Source organism: Diabrotica virgifera, chromosome 7 (assembly GCF_917563875.1).
Source record: "Diabrotica virgifera virgifera chromosome 7, PGI_DIABVI_V3a".
Taxonomy (NCBI): Eukaryota; Metazoa; Arthropoda; class Insecta; order Coleoptera; family Chrysomelidae; genus Diabrotica; species Diabrotica virgifera.
In genome coordinates, this window is record NC_065449.1 from 254396711 (window position 1) to 254423282 (window position 26572).

Sequence of the window (26572 nt, forward strand, 5' to 3'; positions counted from 1 at the left end):
ACTTGATATTCTATGGAAACAGAATAAATGCTATAGAAAAGATGTTTTGAAGAAGAATCTACAGATTAACACTAATGGACAAAGTGAAAAATGAACGAATTAAGAACTAATGGATCTGAAGGAGGCACTAAATGATGAAATACAAAAACGAAAATTACTCTGGTATGGACATATGCCAAGAATGGACGAGACAAGAATACCGTTGAGAACTTGGAAACGGAAACCAAAGAGAAGGAGAAAAAGGGAACGGTCCTAGTTATAGTGGAACACACTAATAAAAACGGCAATGGAAAAAGAGTTCACTGAAAGCTATGCTTAGCAAGTTTTTATTTAAGTTTTGCTAGTTACAGAGTTTAGACGTATTATGTTATTCCTTTTTGGTATATATTAGAAAGTATGGATAACAAATTCTTATATTCTGACCTACTCAATATTTTAAGACATCGTATACTGTTTTAATCCACAAAAGCTATATACGAATATAATTCATTTGCTTTTTCGGTTGATACAATTTCATAATGATAAATTCTTCAAGAGCAAAATCGTAGTTCGTCCATCTCTACTTTCTATATAGTTTTTTATTAATTAACAAGTCTGAGTCTCAAGTTGATGGAAGGTTTTTGCAACTAGCATAAACACCTACTCTTCAGTATAACGGGACCATGTTACAAAGTGTTTGTATGTTTGGATTGATAAAAACCCGTGAAATGGAATGTAACTACCTAATGATTTCCGTTTTATATTTTATTACTTTGTAATAAAATAATAATTTGTCGATTACGTTCACAACTAACTCGAATGTATATTGAAAACAAACCATTATTTAACGAGGAAGAGAGCTCTTCATCTTTTTGTATTTCCGTTTATTTTATACATAAATAATTGTGAAGAATTTATATTTGCAATTTGATTCGTGATTAACTCAATAAGTATGTCTAAGTTATTATTTAAAATCGAATTTTTAACTCTTTTATCTGTCCTTATATTGTAGCATTTTAATTTTCTAACCCTTAAAACTTTTGATTAGCGCTGTAATTATATTTAGCACGTTTCGTTTAGAATTTCGCTAATGAAGTATTCCCAATGGGGAAGAAGCTGTACCGACTCTATATTTTTGCCCATAGGGCATTTGTATAATGTTTGAGTGCTGAATACACCTATGGCGATAAAATATATCTTTGGCAGTAGTTAATAGTGCAGTTTTGTGAAGTAAGCAGTCAGTAAATATACTAATACGAGGTTAATCAACAGTAAACAATAATACTACCTACAGAATGTCCATACCGAAGTAAGTTTTTTATCTGCTTTTTGCTGAAACAAATGAATATCTAAGAGGAAATTTTCTTCATGTGATGTTTTATTTTAACTGTACCTCGGTTTTCTTTTTTGTACAACACTAAGGTATTTATTAAATTACTTATATATTATGTTTTATTTGTTTTGTAATATTTGAACACATATATCTGTTTGTATATTGTAATCTGTCACAAAACAAATTTTGAGTAAGATTAAATAAGGTAGCTGTGAATGCTATTTATTTTTTTATCTTTTATTTGCTTATATTTGTATTTTGATTTTAAGAGTTCAATTTTTGTCCCTAAGAAAAGGGGCGCTCTTTTTAGCAAATTATTTTCTATTTTGTCTTCTTTGATCTCTTTATTCGTTACTTCTAGTTTAGTTCTAGTAGCTAACCTGCCATTTTATATAATTTTTCTCCAATTTAATTTTTATTCCTGAGCTACTAAGAAAGATCTAAATAAACACCCCCACATATCTTCCAATTCTGAGCAACGGAGCCTTTGTCTACCTGAGTCTTAACACCTTGTGTGCTACAACTTGTAGCCTACAAGCCTTTATGACTATTCTGACTTGCGATCGTTATATTTATGTGTTTTAGATCGTGCATGCTCATATTTGCATCGTTCTAAACTACTAAACTACTACTTCTACCCTACCCCTTTTCCCTTAATTATCACCTTTAACAACCATTTTAATGCTTTAAAATACTTGACGATAATAACAGATTAAAAGTACAAAATTTATTATTTCTCTATTACCCTAATGCATCAAGATAGCGTGATTGGAGGCATTTGTAGACGGCGTAGCGCGCAGTATAAGCCGCAACGTGGTGCAATTGAAAGCCACCGTCGGAAGCGTTTAAAGTCCCTTATCTCGACGTAGTAATGTATGTTAAACTGCCCCTAAGTGCTGGCAAATTGTTCTTAAAATTCTGAACAGCCTGAAGGTTCATTTAGGTGAGGTCATGCGATTTCTAATTTATTCAAATCGTTAAAACAACGTCGTGTTTTACGATGATAACAAGAAAAGCTGTTAAAGAGTATTATAGTTGCGCCGAAAAATTTGTTCAATATACAGTATTGTGCGAATTGATGGAATCTTTATGAAATTTTCCACATTTTGGGCATCCAATTAAAAAATGTTTGGGGATGTTTTTCATACATAAGAGTTGGATCCTTGGTACTGGTACCAATCGAAGACATGATGAACTGCCCAAAATACAAATCCGTGCTGGAACAGTATTTGGAACAGAACTCCAAAAATATCAGCCCCAAGGAGTAGCGATTCTTCAACAGGACTATGATGGAATGTTTCAAAAATAAGATTAATGTTTTAGATCGGCCCGGTTTGTCTCCAGACCCCAACCCCATTAAAAATTTATGGGTCATTCATTAGCAAAGCTAGACTACGTAAAATCAACTGTACTACAAAAATAAAAATGATAGAAGCGGTCATTCAGGTTTGGTTTCGAGATGAAAGGATATCTGGGAATTGTCAGAAGCTCGTAGAATCCATACCAAAACGGGTATATATAGACCAGTGGTGCTCAGACTTATACTGCGTGGGATCTACCACATAAACAGAAAACAGCGAGCGATCGACTACTAGTTAAAAAACAACAATTTTGAAAATAAAAAACCTTCATTGCACATTAAGGCTATGGGTACATAATTCGCAAATATTTTACGTGTATCCCTACTTTTTCTGTCTTTACACGGCAAATTACGTGTAGTAAAATTCACACTGGTATCGATATGTAAACATTACTAAAATGTCATTCTACTTGAAAATGTCATCATTAATTTCTTGGATAATAACTGTTATTTTTATAATTGCAAATTATTAATTCAGTTAATACATGTGATAATTTTTTCACTAACTATGTATTCAGTGATTGTAATAATTTATTTGTACAACAAAGACTAATACTCAATCGAGAAAAGAGGAAAAGTGTTAAAGTGATTTTTTAATAATATATTGTTATGGAACGCTTACAATTTTGAACATCTTTAACAACAAAATACTTGGATCACAGAATATTTTATCCTGATGTATTCTCTGCTTGGATCTTCCACAAATAATACACAATAAATAACTTTTTATTAAATTCACGTCTTAAATCAATTATTTATCAAATACACTATATTTCAATAATATTTAATCAATAACTCAACATATTCCCGATGCAATGTCAAATATTTAAAATTATCACTGATTGTCAGTGTCTGACTGACAATATATGCTGACAATATTATATTCGGCTGAGTGTGTTGTAAGACAAAGATAGATTTGGAAAATATTACCACGGCATTGTGTTTATTTTTTTCGAATCCTGAAAAAAACAATAAATATTTTTGAAAAATCTAAACGCAGAATGAAAGACTAAATTATTACCGATGGCCGAAAGTCCCTTAGAATAAATAAAAAGTTTATTTTGAATGATATATTTGAAATTAAAAATCACACTAAATTTTCTCTTAGTTTTTCATCCCTGTAACTTATTAACATAAACATTATAAAAGTTCTCAGGGACTTTTGGCCCTCGCTAATAACGTGATCTTTCATTTTGCGTTTAAATTTTTCAAAAATACTTATTAGTTTTCTCAGAATTCGAAAAAAATGAATCCCCATTTGAATAGCATTGCAGCCGAAAATACGTACCGATCCTCTTAAATGAGTTTGCATTTTCCTAAATGAAGGTAATGGCATCAAAATATCGTAATCTGCTAATCTACGAATATCTCTCATCATGCTTGCGTTTGGATCTCGGTAATTACGTAATTACGTACCATTATATGAAAAACCTGTGGATGATATACAGTACCATGCATCAATATCCAAATTAAATTAAGATGAAGAACATGACTTTAATTACAACTCTCTGTAGTTTCAACTTTTTATCAAATAGAAATTTTCTATTTGATAGAAATTTATAGAAAGGAGTAACTAGAAGAGATAGAGTAAGAAACAGTACTATAAAAGATGAATTAAAAATATAGTCAAAGGCAGGGTATGTTGAAAAAAAATCAGAAATTGGTGGGGTCATCTGCAAAAAATCAAATACCGATAAAAAAGATATGGGTAGAAAAACATCTTCACAAAAAAGGACTTATTTATATAGAAGCAAAGCTTTATATAAAATAAATGAAACTATGTAATAAAATTTTCAAGTTTTTAAATTGTTTTTACTCTTTGAAATGTTCGATTAAAGCAAAAAAATAAGATCATATACGATTTGCCCAACCCAAAACAGATACCGCCTGGTTTAGTAGAAAACTAAAGTAGGTAGTAAAGTTTAGTAGCAAACAAAATTTACAATCAAGATGCAGTAGAAATAAACAAACCAAGACACGTTAAATGCTACTAATAGCACTCCCGAATCTTAATTTACAATGTAAGTATACATACATACAAATCCCAAATCATGATTTCCAAAGTTTATACCTACAAATTATCGGGAGTGCTCCTAGTAGCATTTAACGTGTCTTGGTCTGTTTATTTCTACTGCATCTTGAATGTTAACTTAGTATAGGTAATATGTACTTCTATTCTATTATTAAATATTATGTATTTGTTACTGTACTAGCCTAAGTCGTCCCTGTATAGAAGAACCAAATTGTGGATAGTACAAACGCACTTAGCTCTGCCAGCATTTCGCAAGCATGCTAACTAGCCTAGCTAATATCTTTAGTAGAAGCATTCGAATTACTCGAAGGGTGTAATTGCGAATAGGAAATTATATATTTATTAAATTGTGGTTATTTTATAATTTGCCGCATTGTGAATGTATAAATACACGTTTTTAATATGCGAGGAAGCACAATAGCAACGACTGGCTATTAAGTTGTTAACGTAATTTATAGATATAGTAAACAGATTATTTTAAATATAGTCTAGTTCGGCTAATACGTTTAGAGATAAATACAGTCTATTCCAGTCAAAACAGCCTTCTCGACTAGGTCAGGAATTGTATAAATTCTCGAAATACTTTAACTTTAACTTTACGAGGCGTCCATTATTAAATTAAATATTTATGATAAGCATGGACGTATAAACACAGATCTGTGTTTATACGTTGTAACGTTACAAACGTCACATCTTTGATATTTTATTTTTAAATAATTATTTTATCTTATTTTCTTTAATATTTCATTAATCATTATCTTCTTCTAATTGGTTTACCCATTTTCCCCTTTAAAAATCGGTTGGCGCTCTCTTTTATTACCCTCTTTTATTATCTTCTATTTAATATATCTCTTTCATTTAAATCATCATACTGAACATACCTCGTATATTCATACTCTCCAAATATCTGTATTTTCAATACGGAACATGCCGCTACTTCATAGTACTTGGTTGTCATTTTAAATGTCGTTTTCAATGACAGTGTCACTTCATCGACTTGACCCCCTACTCCCTGACATACACTGGAAGGGAAAAATTAATCCTTAAAAAGGCATGTAATTCCAAATTTAAATCATTTTTCTATTTCAACAAATCATCTTCCTCTTGGGTTTTTTGGAAAGAGATCAACCTTTCCCTCTTCGGGAACTTAAGCCTCACATCACCGGTGATGCACACTTGAAGGCGAAGACAATGACATCCAGACTGCACAACCACCACCTCTAGCTGCAGGGGCCTTGGGCCGAAGATCCGCCCAGGCCTACGAGAAGTCTACAACAGGAGAACCATACGACATCAAGAAGATACCATCAGCTACCAAAAGCCATAAGTATAATCCAGAATTGTTAGTTTTTGGCAAGAATTTAAATACATTTGTTAATGCAATTTACTAAGTCATTTTATTTATTATATCTTTATGAACAATAAACATGATTAGTTAAAAACTATGTTTTGTTTGCTTCCATTACAATTTTCAGAGTTCATATCTGAGGTTAGGACAAGACGAACACACACCTGAGTGACTCAGCTAAGCTAAGGGTGTAACGATGGCTATCTTGGTTAGTTGAGGTAATATTTTCGAATATTGTTTCAATTAGCTGGGGTAGTCCATCGCTTTTTCGTTACACTGGCGCCCCACGTTGGGCGCCAGTGAAACGAGTAAGAGTGTAACGAAAAAGCGATGGACTACCCCGCTAATTGAAACAATATTCGAAAATATTACCTCAACTAACCAAGATACCCAAGTTTCTTGGGCGCCAGTGAAACGAGTAAGCGATGGACTACCCCGCTAATTGAAATAATATTCGAAAATATTACCTCAACTAACCAAGATAGCCATCGTTACACCCTTAGCTTAGCTCAGTCACTCAGGTGTGTGTTCGTCTTGTCCTAACCTCAGATATGAACTATGAAAATTGGAATGGAAGCAAACAAAACATAGTTTTTAACTAATCATGTTTATTGTTCATAAAGATATAATAAATAAAATGACTTAGTAAATTGCATTAACAAATGTATTTAAATTCTTGCCAAAAACTAACAATTCTGGATTATACTTATGGCTTTTGGTAGCTGATGGTATCTTCTTGATGTCGTATGGTACTGCTGTTGTAGACTTCTCGTAGGCCTGGGCGGATCTTCGGCCCAAGGCCCCTGCAGCTAGAGGTGGTGGTTGTGCAGTCTGGATGTCATTGTCTTCGCCTTCAAGTGTGCATCACCGGTGATGTGAGGCTTAGGTTCCCGAAGAGGGAAAGGTTGATCTCTTTCCAAAAAACTATAAAACAGAGACACATATCAATCATCAAGAAGAAAAACCAAAATATACCTTTGCCAAATAGTATTCAGAAATAGTAATTGGCAAGGGTAAATTACATAGAATTTAGATGAGAATAGTTAAAATTCTGATTACTAAACGTGCATACATGTAAATTAAAAGATAATTATATTTGAAACTAAAATATCAGAACACATGGTCTGACATTGGAAGTTAGGTTAGATAAAAAACAATATAAAAACTGTTAGATGGAGAAATATAATTACTGTAAGAAATTATTAAAAAAAACTATATGTAGCTCACCCCAAGAGGAAGATGATTTGTTGAAATAAAAATGATTTAATTTTGAAGCTGCTCTACGTTTTAAAACATTTCCACCTCCATTTTGAGAATGAGATATGGGGGTTGTCACTGTCATTAAAATGACATGACAACGAACCTTGGACCGAAATTTGAAATAACGAACATGGAACACGAGAGAAGATACAATGTAAATAGGGTTGCCTATTATAGAATGGACGCCAACCGATTTTTAAAGGGGAAAATGGGTAAACCAATTATAAGAAGATAATGATTAATGAAATATTAAAGAAAATAAGATAAAATAATTATTTAAAAATAAAATATCAAAGATGTGACGTTTGTAACGTTACAACGTCCATGATGATAAGCAACTTAGGAAACAATAATTTTTTTTAGTAATAAAATAAGCAGACTATGGCTAGCAATGCTAGAAATAGAAATTATTTGCCCAGTTACTATATATGGACATTAAAAATGGACTCTACATCAGCGGGAAAAAATAAGCTGCTGGTATTTGAAAGGGAGGTTCTTATAACCTTCTACAACTACATTTGGTCCTCAAACAGATGAATTAACAGAAGTGTGGAGAAGGCGCCGCATTGCCGAATTTGTGACTCTGTATGGTAGATACTCTTATAATAAATTGGGCAATTGGTGACACTGTATCTTCAATTTTTTTTCTAAAATATATAGCTGTAGAAATATAGTTAGCGATGAAAAGAAAAAAATTTTAATTTTTCTAATTTTTATCACAAATTGTTTAATAAAAAATTAGCCCACCTTTTGAAGAGTCCGCAAAGTGAAATGATCATTTCTAATACACAATATCTCGAAGCAAAAAAATAGGATTTTAATTAGATTTACCATAATAAGGGTGTTTTAGAACACATACCTCCTGATCTACATATAATAATTTTAAAATACAAACTAGTTCCATTCAATATAGCACGAACAAGTTAAAAAAAGTTGACTTACCGTCGGTTTTGGTACCACGTTTTCACTTGCGTATCTGTTAAACTAAGTTTTGCCGCTAATTCCATCCTATCTTGTACACTGAGGTATTTCTGTCGTTCGAAACTTTTTTCTAACGTTTGTAATTGAAGGTCCGTGAAAGCCGTACGCGCTTTTCTTTGCTTTTTACTTATTGCACCGTTTTTTGAAGATAAGGAATCGTCACCGTTTTGACCTGGAACAATACAAAAATAACAATAACAAAACGAAAAGAAAATATACAATAAAAATACAAACAAAAGCAACTCTTCGCAAGTTTGATGCAAGTTTATCTAGATTTTCATAAAGCTTTTTGGGTCGTAATTTCATTGGTGAACTTTTCAAAAAAACCCCGCCGATTAGAAAGAGATTCCTGCCCTAAATACAACAATTTTGCTTTATAGCACTTGGGGTACAAATTCATATTACAGTGCACAGTCTAGGTATTATATGTCTATAAAAAAATCACCGAAAATTGCAATTTTTTCGAATTTGGAGTAAAATTCGGCCTGAAAATGACCAACGTGACATGGCTATTAGAAAAAAAAAGTAAAAATAGATGAAAAATCGTTTTTCATTTACATGCAGTTGAGGTTATGTGCTAAAAACATGGGAGAAATATAAAAAAATATTGTTTTTCATATTTTTCAAAAAATTAATTACAAATCCACAAGGAAAAAGGTTCTCCTCTAGCTGGCTGTATACCATATATCATAAAAAATTTAAGTAAAATCCTTTATAAAAGGCATATTTATTATAATTCCCTAAAAAGGGCTACATCACAAAAGCAAAACTAGTTTTCGATCTGATTACAGATCATCATCAGTGTTGAACAGGATGCTGACATGTTATGCCACCAAAATTGAAAATATTTGGGTCACGACACGTGAAATAGATGGAAGAGTCTCAATTTACTCAACAAGGGGAGTCCGTTATACAAATGCGAACGTTTCATTTAATTATAAAACAAAACTATATATACATATTTCTACATATTTCTTTTATTTATAGTATATTATTAGTGCGGAATATTTCATAACTTTTATTATAATACTGGATTATAATGAAGAAGTGGTTGATATTCATCAAAACAATCAATTTTGGTTAGAAAATAAATATCTACCAGTTGGCCAAAAATTATCTACATAACCTAAATTTTTTTTTGAAAAATTTAAATATTTTTCTTAAGCTTACTTTTATTCCAAAAAATTTGAAAAAAATCAGAGTATTTCTGAGAATGAAAATGTATCTTCATGAATTTTTTCAGATTTTTTAAAGCAAAGGACCGCTCTGGAATTTTTGTTTTTATTTTTCGAAAAACCAGATTTTGAAACATAAATAAAAATCGGTATTTATTGAGATACAGTTGAGTTTTATGTGCTAAAAACATGGAGCAAAATACAAAAATAAATTTTATAGGTTTTTTTAATATTGCTGATGTTTCAGAGAGAAAATGGCAAATCTAACCGCGCCATTCTAAAAGGACGAAAAAATACATAAAAAATAACTATTTACAAGTTTGTAATTAGGAATTTTTTTTATTTTTCAAGAAAATGCAAGAAACACATTTCGAAAATATTTATTTATTAGGTTTACTGTATATTAGTGTGCTTAAAATTCTATCATATCTATTATACTAATGATAAGCCCCTCATTTGCCAAACATTGATATAAATTGCTTGTTCAGCGAAATAACAGATGGCCACTTGTTATTCTTGTTAAACCAACCATTTTAATTTCAGCACTTTGGAGATCCATTAGTTAGAAATGGCTAATAATGGTGAAACTAGTGGTCAATTATTTTATTGTACTTTTAAAACAGCAATTCGTTACGAACATCTGCAATACACATTTCCTCTTTTTTGTATTCCAAGAAAACGTTCTAATAAGCGCGACTATTATTAGGTAAACGTTTTCTAGAGATTGGTTTTATAGTTTTATGTGTCAGTGATGTAGAGGTGTTTTGTGACAACGAAAAGCATTCATATACAAGGCGAGTTAATCCAAGTTTATTCTTCTATATTCTATACTATAATGATAACACAGGTCGACAAAATTTGACTAATATTCGGAGCCTGAGAAATTTTCAGAAAGTTTGTTCTGTGCTGAATCCGAATCTGAGCTGCAAATTTCCAAATTGGCTATGCTTCCTGGGGTATCCTAATCTAAAAGTGCAAGAATAGTGGAATAGCCGTTTTTGAGGTTACGTACATACCAAATTGACGTAGTATTTCTAGTATTTCAAAACTGACGAACCTAGTAAATTTTCTCTGTTAACAATCTTAAAACTAATATTTATTGAGTTCACCCCATTGGTATTCCTCTTTTTTTAACCGCCTTGTACAAGACTTTTAGACATAAACTATTTGCACTGACACAAAAGGTTTTACACTAACTTGAAAGGTTTGCTTCTCTTGAGTCTTCTCAGCGTTCCGTGCTGATCCAGGAGTTGAAGAGCCTGTACGTTTGTATGGTTTTCATGGTTGGATAGCATGATTGACCTTGGATATCAGTTAATTTGTAATGCATAGAATCACGGTGAAATTAGATCCAGAGTTGAGCAGACGACCAGAGCCGCTTTTAGAGGGATGTTTAAGGTATTATATGAAAGAGACCTAAAATTGGTATTGCGGACTGCGGATCAGCTTACTTTGCTGCTACGTGTTCTCGTTCTTACTGTATGGTATCTAGTACTGGACTGTGAATAAAAATTATAAAAATCGCCTTGAGACTTTCGAAATGTGGTGCTATAGAAGAATTTAAAATATTTCTTAGGTGGAGAAAATTCGAAACTCCACAATACTAGAACCACTCAGCAAGACTACCGAGATTATAAAAAATATCAAAAACAGAAAGCTCGAGTATTTCGGACATGAAATGAGAGGCCACAAATATAGATTACTAATAAAATATTACGCAAGGGAAAATAGCAGGCAAACGCAGTCCAGGTCCAAGAAAGACTTCATGGTTGAAGAACTTGCGAGATTGGTATGGTGTTGATACAAGCATACTATTTAGGGTGGCAGTGACTAAAATTAAGATACTATAATGGCAAAGAACGTTCTGAAAGGACAAGGTACATGTATAAGATAGTAGTGTCATTTATTACTATTGGTGATTTCTTCATTGGTTGGCGAAATCTGCAACTATCTATTTAGTCTCATTGAGTTTGATACGCAGTGGCGGATCTACGGGGAGGGAAAATGGTGATATTTCCTCCCTAATAAGATCCACAATTAAAGAAAAAAGTTGTTAAAACATAAAAATATATCAGCTGAGATGAAACTTAAACCATAGACAGACAAATTCAAGCAAATAAAACCGCTAGTTACGAAAATAGGGGAACTTAGTAAGTTCTCTATGTAAGTTCTAATGCATTCTTGTCTAAATGTAATTTAGGTTTATCTTTTTTATGTTTTTTTGGTTGGTGTTTATCCGACACTGTTGATACGTTATTTCTTAATCCATGCATTAACCTCATTGAGTGCATCATGAGGTTAATGCATGGAACCATAACAGTTGTTGTTGTGTCTAATACTAGTATATCGTATTTGGACAGCAAATGAAATATTGCACCTTAAACTGTCCTTGGGTACTCCTGCATATTGGTCTCAAGATAGAACTTTTCTTTATGTTGTTCTGAAGCTATTTCCTTGTGGCATTTTTATAATTACGTATTTTTTATGGGAAATAAGCCACAATTTTACTAAAAAATGAATTTATTAACGTTTCGAAGCCCAAATCGGGTTTCGTTGTCAAAATACAAAATACTATTAAAATAAAACAAACATGTTTGTTTTATTTTAATAGTATTTTGTATTTTGACAACGAAACCCGATTTGGGCTTCGAAACGTTAATAAATTCATTTTTTAGTAAAATTGTGGCTTATTTCCCATAAAAAATACGTAAGAACTTTTCTTGGATTACTGGATTTTAATTAAAGATAATAAAACAGTAAGAACAACCACTTAGACGTTACAAACATATAAATTTTGGTCATGGTACGGTATCACCGAACCATTTTCGAGTGATGCGAGCAGTTGACTCTCGAGTCATGCGAGAGATAATTAAAATCCAGTAATCCAAGAAAAGTAATCTTTCATCATCCGGAGTTGAACAGTTGACCAATGTTCTTAATATGCAAACACCTACAACCCGAAGTAGCCGGTACTTTTTTTATATACTTTGACCATTAGCTCTGATGATGACACATATGTCGAAAGCGCTTAGCTAAGGAAATTAAATATATTTACACACTTTAATATACTTTTTTTCACTTTTTTCACTTTCTTCGTTCATTCAAGTGTGTACAAAACTTATCAGTCTTTCAACTCTTCTTATATTTTGAGGTATTTGGTTTAACCTGGTTTTATTCACAGTTGTTGTACATTGCTACCATTTTCTTCTTAGCCGCTTTTTTTCGGCAATCATAATTGTTATCTACATATGTTTGGTTAATTATTACCTTCCGTTCTTCCGTTGTAGTTCAGTAGTTCCGTCCTATTACTGTCTCTAAAGTAAGTGATCATAGTATCGTTGTCTTTTGGTAATAATTCCTCATTCTCACTCCCACCGTTATTGTTCTCAAAATTTTCCTCCTGATGTAGTAGGTACGTCAATCATTTCAGTTCCCAATTTTTCAAATTTCAACAACGTATAAAAAGTAACAGCGCCTTTTACGTTCCTAATCCCCAATTTAAAAGCTTAATCTATAAATAGTTGTGACTGTGGTACGGCTAATCATGGCAATCCGTGGGAGTAAATTGATTACCCCGGCCATTGTTTTAGTCGTCTGGACGTCGACGCCGGTTAATGGGGAGCGTTAGGGGATGAAAAACGGACGCCGGAAGCTGCGGACCAATCGGATGGTGGAAGAGGGAGCGGAGCAGGAGAGAACGCCGCGACGCTCTGTTGCAGCGGTGCGCCCTGGCGTAGCGGTCGTAATGAGGACGCGCTTTACGCCTCGACGATGGCGTCGACAGATAAAAAGTTGCGTCTAAGCGGGAATTTTGACTTGGACAAACGTCATATCGCGTTTTATTATGAAAAATCTAATTTGAGTATTTTCGTCTAAAAACAGAATTTCGTCTTTTAGAATATAGACAAAGCGAAAAATATTCCTTTAAAATTTTTTTTGCATAGTCACATTTGTAAGACACCCCAGAATAAGGTTTAAGAATTCGCCCAGGCGAAAAGTATTTCAAATTTTTTTAAACAACTTTTTTAAACCAATTGCCAAAATCAATATTTTCGGTCCAAATAATTTTGTTAGATTTTCTGGGCCATTCTGGACAAAAAAGGTCTCTTGTAATTTTTCTCTAAAGTTGATCGTTTTCGAGTTATAAATAATTTAAAATTTGAAAAACGCGAAAATGCCCATTTTAAATACTTAATAACTCGGTTAAAAATGATTATTATGAAAGTCAGAAAGTGTCTAAATGAAATTTAAAGTCCCCCCCCCCTCCCGAAATTTGTGTCATTAATTTATTATTAAGCTGTTATTTATAGTTATTAACAATGAGCTGTAAGATCGTATTGATGCGACTGTAAATGTGAGTGCGAGTAAGATGCACGATTGGACTGCCGGAATGGCATCTCTTTCGCACTCACCATTACGGCCGCCTAATACGTGCATGGCGCTCATTATTATTACTTAAAAATAACAGCTTAGTAATAAAAGAATGACAAAAATTGCTTCAGGATCTTGTAGGGGGCTTTAAACTTTGATTAAGTCATTTTCAGAGTTATTAAGACTTAAAGATCGATATTTTTCGTTTTTTTCTTCAATTTTAAATTGCCTATAAATCGAAACCGATCAACTTTAGAGAAAAATTATAAGAGACCATTTTTGTCCAGAATGGTCTAAAAAATCTAAAAAAAATTGTCCACTCCGAAAATATTGATTTTTGCAATTTGATTAAAAAAATTTTTTAAAAAAATTTGGACCACTTTTTGCGTCGGCGACTTCTTAAACCTTATTCTGGGGTGTCTCACGAATGTGATTATACAAAAAAATCTCATGGGAATATTTTTTCCAACGAACCCGCCGTTTTCGTCTTGTCTAATAATAAAAAAATGTAAATTGCTTATAATGTCTAATCTAAAAATACAAATGAATAAAAGTGAAAATGATTATTTGATTTAATTATTGCATTAAGTCGTTTGCACATTTCTTCATATTCATCATATCAAGGTACTCAATAAACATACAAACTCTATTAGACCTTTCTATAGGTAGCTGTGATTGGTCATTATTCATTATCATTATCTTTGCCTTCATACCTACAGAGACGGCTTTCTGAACTCTTTATGATTTCTTAATGTTTCTATCTTGGGTCATGTCAATAGCAATTCCCTTTACCATCATGTCCTGCCTAAGTGTCTCCCTCAGGTCTTATTTAATGTTTAGTCTTTCTCTCTTACTCTATCCAGGAACCTGCAGTTCAGCGCAATTCTTCGTATTGGGTGGTTAACGTCTCGACATTAAACATCACCAAACCATCTTAACTTATGCTCTTCCATTTTGGCATAAATTGATGCTACCCCTAAACTTCCATTAATATACTCATTTTTAATTTTATCCTTTTTTATCGCTCCACTCCACCATCGAAGCTTTCCCATTTTCGCCACATGCATTCGTTTTTCCTCTTTTTTTTTAACTGCACAACATTCAGTTCCGTAGGTACATCATAGTTAGCCTTATGGCTGTTTTATAGAAGTTTTCCTTCAACGTCATCGAAATTATTAAGGCATACAACACACCACTTGCACTTGCTTCCTTCCACTTCATCCATCGAACTCTAATTCTATTGCATGCCATATATTTCCTGGTTTGTTAAGGATAGTATAAAAAAATTAACACATCTTCAATAGAATTGTCAGTTATTAGCATTAAATAGTAAACGAACAATGGGATCACTCACAAGAAATACAAGAAATAAAATGTAGAATAGAGAAGGCTAGCAGTGCATTCAATAACATGGCCAAACTCTTTAAAAGCCACAACCTTAATCTGGAGATAAAAATAAGGCTCCTACGATGTTATATCTTCTCAATATTGTATTACGAAGTTGAATCCTCGACACTCACTGAAGCAATGGAGAAAAAACTTGAAGCCTTCGAGATGTGGCTATACAGGCGAATCCTAAGGATATCATGGACGGACAAGATAACCAACGAGACCGTATTACGAATAGTCGGCAAAGAAAGAGAGGTGATGTATACCATTAAAAGGAGAAAGTTAGAATATCTCGGACACATAATGAGAAACGCCACTAAATACAGATTACTCAAGAAAATCCTTCAAGGTAAAGTATTTGGAAAGCGAGGAATTGGGAGAAGGAGAATATCATGGTTAAAGAACCTGGGGAAATGTTGTCCACAACAACAACTAATCTTTTTAAAGCATCAGTTAATAAAATAATTATAGCCAGAATGATCGCCAATATTCGAAACGAATAGGCACTAAACGAAGAAGAAGCATTAAATATACGTTAGACACGAGATCAGTAAGAAAAAAAAAAATTGAAAAAAATTTTTTTAGGAAACGCTTTTCTTTAGTTCCGAGTGACTAAAATTAAAAATATTAAGAAATCAACTAAAAAGCAAAAAATAAAAAAAATTGAAAAAATCCAACACATTCGTCAAAGAAAAGCGTGGCGCGTCTTCATCGAATAAACGGTTTTCGCCCCACGCTTTTTTTTAACGAATGTGTTGGATTTTTTCGATTTTTTTTATTTTTTGCTTTTTAGTTGATTTCTTAATATTTTTAATTTTAGTCATTCGGAACTAAAGAAAAGCGTTTCCTAAAAATTTTTTTTTCATATTTTTTTATTTTTTACTTTTTAGTCTTACACTTTTCAAACATTAAAATATATCGTCATGTTTATTAAAATATGTATATAAAACATATGATGTATAAACAAAAAAAGTAGTCGGAATCGGCAAAAAATTTGAAACTTCATTGTTTATTTGTGAAGCATAACGTAAACAATTAACGTAAAAAGTGAAATTATGTATAGTTCATATCATTAGCTACAATCCGTAAAAATTTCAAATTTCTACATTGTAAAAAACAAGAGAATTTAAGCATTTTCCATTAAAATCGTTTTTTTTTATTTAAACAATTATTAAACATAAACAATTTTTTTTTTATTGACTATTCGTGTATTGTTCCCGCGAATGCATATGTCTGCAAATTTTCATTCATTTGCATTGAAGAAAAGGCAGGCAAATTAACCTCTAAAAATTTGACGCAAACTATTGAAGTAAAGAAAAGCGTTTAAAAAAAGAAGAATGTGTGCAACTTATTAAATTTAAATTAAAATACATTTTACTGCTGTCAGAAACCAGACAAAAATGCTTATTTCACAAATAATCATTGCTTTTCGCTTAAATTGAATGTTAAAACTTCCAAGAGGCAGGTGGCTGGCGGGAGCTGGCTTGAATGTTTAATTTAATCGAAAAGCAATGTTTATTTCTGAAATACATATTTTTTCTGTTTACGGGCAACTGTAAAATGTATTCTGAGTTAAATAAATTACATACATTCTTCTTTTTTGTCAAATATTTTAATTAAAAAATTATTTTTGGATATTAAATATAAATATATTAAATAACTATATAAATTTTTATATTACTGAATAAAGAATTGAATGACCTTTCAAATGAGCTATCGCATGTCCCCTATTCTCATTTAAAAAATCATCGATTACGTCATCGCGCCCAGATGGATGACGTCACTAGTATGACATATATGCCAAAATATCGTAATTTAAAAATAAAAATCGACCTCTTTCGGAATTTTTCCTTAAAGTCGCCTTTTTACGAAATAACGAATTTATTTCTTTCATTTGCATCGTACTGTATAAACAAATATATGAGTGTTCAAAATTTAAAACTTTATTGTTTATTTATGACGCATAACGTAAACAATTAACGTAAAAAGTGAAATTATGTATAGGTTATATCATTAGCTACAATCCATAAAAATTTCAAGTTTCTACATTTTAGAAATCAAGAGAATTTAGGCCTTTTTCCATTAAAACCGTTTTTTTTTTATTTAAACAATTAATAAACATAAACAAAAATTTTTTGTTGTCTGTTCGTGTATTGTTCCCGTCAATGCATATGCCTGCAAATTTTCATTCATTTGCATGGAAGAAAAGATAGTCAAATTAACATCCAAAGATTTGACGCAATCTATTGAACTAAATAAAAGCGTTTAGAAAGGATAGAAATAAGAAAGGAAACTCACTAGAAAAGATTTTGTAATGACTCAACCTAGCTTAGATACGTGTAGACATAGCTATACCTGGATATATAAATACCTGGAGGAAATGGATGCTCCTAAACACTATGCAAACAAATAGCATTGCTAGTAAAACTCTAGGACGAAAAACAGCAAAAGTGAAGTTACATAGGACAACAATTGTCAACAATGGTCTCCTCCACTTTTCTATATGGATCTGAATGTTGGTATTTGCACGAAATTTTGCTGACGAAGAATGTTGTGATGAACCATGGACTGTAAGAAGAAACAACGAGTCTATTCTAAAACAGTTGCACGTTACAAGTAGGCTTCGAAACATTGTGGTCGAAAGAATCACCGCCTACTTTGGTCATGTGGTACGTAGAGATGGTCTGGAGAAGCTGGCATTGCAGGGGATGGTGCAAGGGGCGAGAGCCCGCAGAAGATCACCAACAAGCTATGTGAACCATATTACAAAGAGATCGGATGCAAACTTTTGTTTCAGAGTTGCAGAGAATAGAGAAAGATGGAGACAGTGTAAGAGAAATCATTGAAAATTCAGGGGAAACGATATCCTAATTGGACGACTGACTAGGAAGAAAAGGAGATAGCTAATTAGCAATTCAGAGCTCGAATAAAGGTACAAAACGCTATGAACTACATTTCTTGATACAATCAACATTCATAGTTGTCTTTAAAAAGACGTAATTTAACATTGTTATTGTACACTGAATATAAAACTCTTAGATTGTTTTACAGTTAAACGAAGCTGTAAGATATGTATTTTATGCGAAAATCTTGCTAATTTGGTATATGAACCTCGCTTTTCATACGAAACAAACATCTCGTTCATACGCAAAATAAAAATCTTTCGTATATGTGTATAAATATCTTAAGAGTAGGTGGTAGATGTTGTTCTGTCGGTTGCTGAATATAAGTGTAACGATCATTTATATACAGTTAGTAGTAAAGCCGAAGTAATTGTTCGATGTAATTTATGTTAAGCTCTAAACTAGTATCCAGCCGTGTTTTTCTAGTGCTATTAGCATTTATGTTCTAATTAATGGGATTATAGCATTTAACGAAAAATGATAAACGTTTATTTTATGTAAAAGGTAAAATGATAATTAATTGATCTTGCCAGGCTAAAGTACTAAAGTCGTTAGATATACGATCTCTATTTATTCGAAAATCAATAAAAGCTACGACAGTTTAAACTCCATAAAATATCAATAAAATAAACGTAAGAGATCAACGATAGAGCAAATAGCTGAATTTAATTTCTTCATCAAATACTATAGAAAAGTCTAAAAAAACCTATAGAAAAGTCTAAGTTTGTATGTTTCTTAGTGTACACGACCTACGTACTAGGAAAATTTTTTTTTATTTGAATTTATGTGTCTCGGCAGCAATGGCCATTGACACAAACAATATTGGTTATACAATAATTAATTACAATAAGGACTTAAAACTAATAATTATAACAGTTCATTTCTAAATCTTAAATAACATTAGGTAAAAATTATGAGGAAAAAAAATTGGATATACAATCATTGGATACTATAGAGACGTACAACTAATTATAAAATAGCTTCGGTCTCCTTGGGGTATTTAGATGTTTTATGTCCTTAGACATTTAATGTTATTTATAATAGGTTAGTTTCCGTGATTTTCTCCTACATGTCACCATAAGGAAACTGCAAAAAAGGCATAACGGTAGGTAACGAAAACGAAAAATTTTACCTTTAACAAGTTGCGGAACATAAGGAAAATTAGATTTTTGGGAAAACACACCCTAGTTTAACTCTAAATTTCCTTTTTTTGTCTCATAGGATATTTTCAGTATACAAAAAAGCATAAGGCATAAAATCGTGGTTGAACTTCGTATTGAAATCCGATCGTATATAAATTAATATGTGAAATACAATTCTACGAAACCAAAAATGATGGAGATGGCGAGGGATTTGGCAATTGTGTGCTATGAACAATCTCGTAAATAAATAAATGATATTGACCGCAAACAACTACAAGATCTGACATATTACAGATATTGAATCTGTAAGATATATAATCCTAGCAGTTGGGTACAAGAAACTCAGCTCCTACGTACACTACAACCAAAAATATTTATATTAAATAAATATGAGTGCTAATGACGACTGACTAACTAATATAAAAAGAGATTAATTGACTTCTCCCAAAATTAATTGAACTTGATGGTCGTACAATGCACAATAAAAATAAAAATTCATTAAAGTATGTAGGTGGTCCTTGTGGACCGAACATCCACATCCACTCGAGCCGTTCTCTTATCTAAGTGACGTCCATGTCGTAGCTCAAATCGATTTAAAATTAAATCGTTGTCAGAGATAAAGGACAGACCACGATTGTGTAGTGTAGAGGTCCCCTATCTTAATGTTCCGTTATCAAAGTGTTTATTTCAATTAAGTATTTTGCGATGTCTCTACACCCACCAGTCCAACGGATGGTGTTGTTCTTCAGAATGTCGCTTGTCGAGAAGGTGCGTTCAAAGAAGAAGAGGGGTTTAGTACCCGACACGACGTTACTTTATTTCCTTTTTTGTTGGAAAACTTAATAAGTTATTTTATCAACATCAAGTTTCTTTAAATAGTTAAAGAATAAAAAAAATTGTCACAATTATTATCACGACATTTAGGTCATTTTGTATAGGTCTAAAAAACCACTTTTTTGGTAGGCAAATACAAAATTCTTAGTACAAAAATATTGTTTACAATGTTCGTTATTTATTTTTCGCATCATTTAGTGGATATCATCTTGTTCTTCTGCAATTATTACTTCATCCCCAAAATGCAAGCTGTACAGTTTATAATACTAGTAGACTCCCTCTATAACGAGAACTGAAATGGCGGACTAAATACCCCATTATATGCGGATCTCGTTATATCAGACAAAAATAATATTGTGCATACCACCACCACTGAAATGTTTTGATAACGTAGTTTATTAGGTGTCGATGGTCGACCTCAACAATGAAATTTGGTCATCGTAAATTGTAAATTTACTACAATATTCAATATCGGTCGATAGATAAACAAGAAGGAACAAGTTTATTACCGGCGGTGGAATTTATTACAGCGCTGGTCTCAATAAGCACACAGATGTTGGGCATTCCTGTATACAGTCAGTTATGGTATTTATTTATGGCCATCACCACGCCAAAAACAGGTAATGAAACATATTCTTCGATTCCATATTTCCTCGTTATAACCAAATATGCCTCGTTATAGAGGTGTTATAGTTCAATAGGAATTTCATGGGACATCTAGTGTACCTCGTTATAAGCGAAACCTCGTAATACCCTTGTTCCTTATAGAGAGTCTACTGTATTCAATTTTAACACCCATAGGTTCACATTTTTTTTTCCAAATATCCAAAAACCCCCACAAAATAAATCTTAAAGAGCGTATGTGTAATGCAGCAACCTTGGCGAAGCCCTTTAGTCATATTTATCTTTTTTTGTCACTTTTTGTCCAATATTTATTGAACTCGTCATATCGTCTTACAACTACCTCACAGTAGGGTGGAATTTTCTTGTCATCTAGCATCTGCCGCATATTGGCTAATGGGACATTATCATACGCCTTTTGAAGATCAATATCATGCATAAATATCATGCCTGTCTCAATATTGTGTTCCAAACACTTTTCTATTGTTTGTTTTAGATATAACACATTGTGTGTACATGAGCAACCAGCACGAAAGTCACTCTGATCTTCAGCGTCTTCCAAACAATCTTCAATTCGGCTTTTAACTATTATCTTCCTATACTACATTCTACAAATTTAGTTTTTGGCCCATAAACTGCGTTCTTTCTCGACAGTTTTGTTCGACGAGCAAAACTGTTCGAACAAAAATGACGCAAAACGGAAGTGTGTGGGTTGAAAACTGTCGTTCTTGCTCGCTTGAAAAAATCATGTAATAATCATTTTTGTTCGAACAGACTTGCTCGTCGAACAAAACTGTCGAGCAAGAACGCAGTTTATGGTTCGCTAAAGCCCTCAGTAGTTCTTACAATATTTTCTGTCACGTTTATTTTCGTACAAATAGATTGATACTATTTATGCAGCTTTCTATCCTGGCAATTCTTCACCTGTCAACTATAACTTAAAGGTATAAGCCAAGAGCTGAAATAGTTTGTCAAAGCAATATTTAATCAGTGTTCTATTGGTTACTACTCCTGTTCCTAGAGGCTCCCCATTTTTCAAAAGGTTGGCGTGTTTTTTAATTTCTTCTGGTGTTATTTACTTTCTTCGCGGTACGAAATATCATATTTTTCGTAGCCATACATTATCTTGGAATTCCGCTGGATCTTCTGTAATTTGTTAATAATATTCGACCCATAATTCCGGGGATATTTGAGTTAACCTATTGCGTTCTTTTTCATCTATTCTGCTACTTCTAATTATTGTGTTCCAACTTTCTTTACTTCCTACGGTACCTATAAGATTTTCTACGCTATCGCAGGCTTTATTGCACATTTCATTTTCGGCTTTATTTACATCATTTTTACTTGTTTGTTTAATTTAACTGTTGTACTGTTGCCGATCCTAACGGTCCTTTGTGGCTAGCTATTCATTACTCATAGGTATCCTTCTCGTTTCCCACAAGATCTTCTTCTTTATTCCACCATTTATTTTGGGCATATACTAGTTCTAATCTTTATACTATCCACTTCTCCAACAGCCTCCATTTCAACTTCATCAAGAGCTTTCATGATTTCGTTGTACATATTAATTGCTAAGGAGTAACAAACATTGTGTAATTTCAAATTCAACCTGATTCGATACAGAAACTGGGTAGATTTATTTTAAAATCCTTCTCTAGGTAGATTGTATCTCTTTTTTGAAATGTCTTGCAGTACCATGCAACTTTTATTTTCATTTTGTCGTTACCTTCCTTTAAATAATGTAAATAGCAGTGACTTCTTAATCAGGTCCACACACTGTTCCTCGATGAATTATAACTTTAATAATCTTTAGTGTAGGGTTTTCCTTGCATATAACCACAGCTTTCTCCAAATGGACCGACCGTACTGATATCTACGTTGAGTTTTGTATATTTGTCACGTCGCAATTAATTTATAGAAAATAATAATTTAGAATTTAGAATATTAAATGCATGTACATATGCTATTCTCTGTGTTATTTTAATTATTTTAAATAGAGCTTAATATAGTCTTAAACTAAAAAGGGTAGTTCCCTAGGTTGACTATATACCATATAGTTAAAAAACTGTAACATGAAGTAAAAACCACTTCTATGTAATTGGTATATTTATTAAAAATTTTAAAAATCCCAATGTATTGAAAATATGTGTCCAATTCAGAACGTTTTCGGACCTATCAGTCCATCATCAGTGAATTCAAATACTTGCTAAAGAGCCCCAGAACCAAACAATTGTTGAAATTATAATTCAATCTACATTATGTTGTAGTAATATTGAACAGGCTTCAATATTACTACAACATAATGTAGATTGAATTATAATTTCAACCATTGTTTGGTTCTGGGGCTATTTAGCAAGCATTTGAATTCACTGATGATGGACTGATAGGTCCGAAAACGTTCTGAATTGGACACATATTTTCAATACATTGGGATTTTTAAAATTTTTAACAAATATACCAATTACATAGAAGTGGTTTTTACTTCATGTTACAGTTTTTTAATATATGTAGTCTTCTTGCTTATATATGTAATTTGTATGTATTGTATATTCTATATTATATAGTAATATAACCTATACATTCTCAAGGTGAAGAAGAGTAACCAGCGGATTATAGATTGAACGTACATATCCATACTCCTTTTCTTTTCTGATGGCCTCATGTTATATAGTATATAGAGTAATTAGGGTTATATCACCTAATAATGTTATATTATTATAGGGTTATATTTGGACCGACAAAAAATAGCAAGGGAATAAGAGAGCTCTCTGAAACAGATACATATCATAGAAGAAATGGTGAATGTGAGGTAGTAAATAATGGTAAATAGAATAATGCTGTGTACAGCCTCGAATAATTAAGTGATTTAAAAAAAATGTAGCAAAACTGTTGGTTTTACGTTTACTTCTAAACATGTTTTTTGTTTGTAGATTGATGTTAAACGTGTAGGTACGACACTGCTAAAATGCCCAACTAATTGAAAGTAAATTTATCTTTAATATCGCAGGCCTGAAATTCGAGAGAATATAAAATGCAAATAACGTTCGATCGCATCATAAAAAATGAAATAAACGATGTTCTACAACGATTTCTTAAGTGGTTTGTGAGATACGGTAATTGAAAATAAAGTTATGACGTGTTATAAAACTAGTATAATTGCAGCATTACGATAATTGTACTTAAACGCAAAATCGTGTCCAGCTAATTGTTTTTGACATTTGTTATATCCCTTCGAAGTATTTCAAACTGCTAATTTAAAACAGTGTAAGGACGGTTAATAAAGATAACACTTTGTTATTTATTTTGCAAATGTGCTTTCTATAGTTATTTGTATCGTTTGCATTCGAATATTCTAATTACTAAGTAACTACAATAAAAGTAAACCCACATTAAGGTGTTGACAATTATATTAGCCCATTTTTTTGCTCTAACTAATTAGGCCAATATATACTATCGTATAACGTTTAACCAGGATTTCGTCGTCTTCCCTGTACAGTCTTCAACCTACGATAGTTCTCATAGGTAATATGAGAGCATCTGAGTGCTCGATTTTTTACATGTATATCTAGTTTACGACACTATAGCACTTTTGCTGATAACTATATCTTTAAGGCATTCCATTATAGCACAGTTAAGTTTCATAATATAAACGTGACAATTACATAATATAAACGTAGATACGTGTAGTGATTACGACCGAAGAATAAATAATAAACATAAACCTGACAAACCTGATTCTAAGATACCATTAGGATGAAATTTAGTACGATTGATTATCCAGGATACACAATAAAAACCAAAAGAGTTTGTATATAATAAAAATAAGCAGGGAATATTTGTTCAAAATCAACTTGTTACTTTTAGTTGAAGAAAGGGCTATTGAATTTATGGTTAATAGGTCAAAGGATAAAGGACACCGCAAAGATAGAACGTAGAGTCTTGAAACTTAGTATAAGGTAGTTTTTTTTATGACATAACCTCTTTATCTGGTCGTTACCACAATATTGAGGATTTTCAAGGGCTTCGCAGAATGAATAGCCTGCAGAATTCTATTGGTCGGACCATCTTGTTAGTGACCATGTTCTTGGTGCGTCTTCTCCACTGAACGTTTCCAGATAAAATGAATCTCTCTTAATTGTCAACACCTCTGAGAACCACTTGACCAAAGAACTATAGAATTTACTGCAAGCATGTTGTGAACAACATTTTTTAAAATCAAGCCGGTTAAAAATGGAAATGTTTGTCCGATAAGCTTTCGAAGGTATGCGCAGCATTATTCTCCAACACCACATCTCAAAGACATCAACTTATTGGCGTTGTTATTAAGAATACAAGTGCATTCACCAATCTCATCCTCTGTTTTTGGGAGATAGATCTGTCTTTCCAAACTTTAGTTAGGCTAGTCATGCAATCTTTGCCATACCAATTCATCTCTGAACTTCTGTTTCGTACTTGCCATCTAATAACTGTGTGATTTGTCTTTAAAAAGATAACCACATGCAATGATGACAGTAAAATTTTCATGTTAGTGATTCCACACTAAATCACTAACATTAGTAACTATATATGACAAGTGCAAAGCAGAAGTATTAGGTATATATTCTTCTGTCCATCACGATTCCTTGATTCCTTCATGACATGTTATCGATTCCTTGGATATCATGTTGGCTACCTAACTTAAGTAGTTACTCAATTAAATAGTGTTGAATTTGTTTATCACAATTATTTTCATTTTGCTTTTATTAAATTTAAGACCAACTTTAATGTTATTCAACTCAACTTTTCGTAGGAGATCTAGTATTTCTTGATCAATTGCTGCTATGAGTGTATGTAGTGTCATCAGCAAATCTTCAATTGGAGATTTGTCTACCATCCACTGTTGCTCCATTGACTCCTTCAACCCTTTTAAAATTATTCTCTTGACATGTTCACCATAAATATTAAATAAGTCAGTTGACCAAAAGCAACCTTGTCTAACCCCTCTCTCTGCTCCGAATTGGCTTGAGAACTTCTGATTTAGTCGTACTGATTTATTCTCGTCTTTTTGTTCTGATTTTATCTACCGTCCACCAATTCTACACTATAATTTTGTTTTGTTACTTTCTCTTTTTAAGTCATTCATTTCTTTTTTTTTCCCAGTTAAATCTTCGAATACTCTGTCATTTTTTTTCAAATACTTACCAACGATTTCATTTTTAAAGTATGTTATAACATGTAGGTAAATGTTTTGATCACGACAGTAGACATAATTGCCTGGTGGAAAATAACAGTTTAACCAACACCTTGTTACTTTTGAACGGTTAACAAAAAAATTGTACTTTGTACAATAGATAATTGTATCATCCGACGATTTTGTAATTTTGAGTCTAGTATTAACATGAGACATGGTGAATATGAAAAGAGTTCGACTTCCTGGTTCGAACTGAAGACACAATAATAATAACAGATACGGTTTCAGAATTACACAGTGCGTTGTCAAAGAGTTAGGCACCAACCACTCATATAATATCGGAGTAGAGAAGAAGGAACAACCGGAGGCTAAGAGGACATCAGCGGCGTGTTACGTTAGAATTGAATTTTTAATAAAATAAGTGAAAATGAAGAATTAATAGAAAGAGAAAAAACGATCTAAACATAATAAAGATTACAGATGAAAAGTAAGTAAACATCACTGAAGAAAAAAAAGTTTCTTAGTTACACAAATACAACGAAAAGAAGCTAAGAACTAAGACAAAAGAGATCGTGGCCTAAAATGATTTCTTCTTAAAGGTCAGGATTAGCTGATTTATGTTAAAATACAGCACGGTTTGCAATATGTATTTTCATGAAATACTAGATTCTACA

General features: G+C 32.3%; 1 protein-coding gene across 1 annotated transcript in view; it reads right to left on the reverse strand.

Moving 5' to 3' along the window:
* LOC114330383 (homeobox protein B-H1) overlaps positions 1 to 26572 on the reverse strand; it is a 172665-nt gene that overhangs the window by 63765 nt on the left and 82328 nt on the right. The window contains exon 2 of the mRNA XM_028279725.2: positions 8255 to 8465. Coding sequence (XP_028135526.1) covers positions 8255 to 8465 — 211 coding nt within the window. The remainder of the gene's footprint in view (positions 1 to 8254; positions 8466 to 26572) is intronic.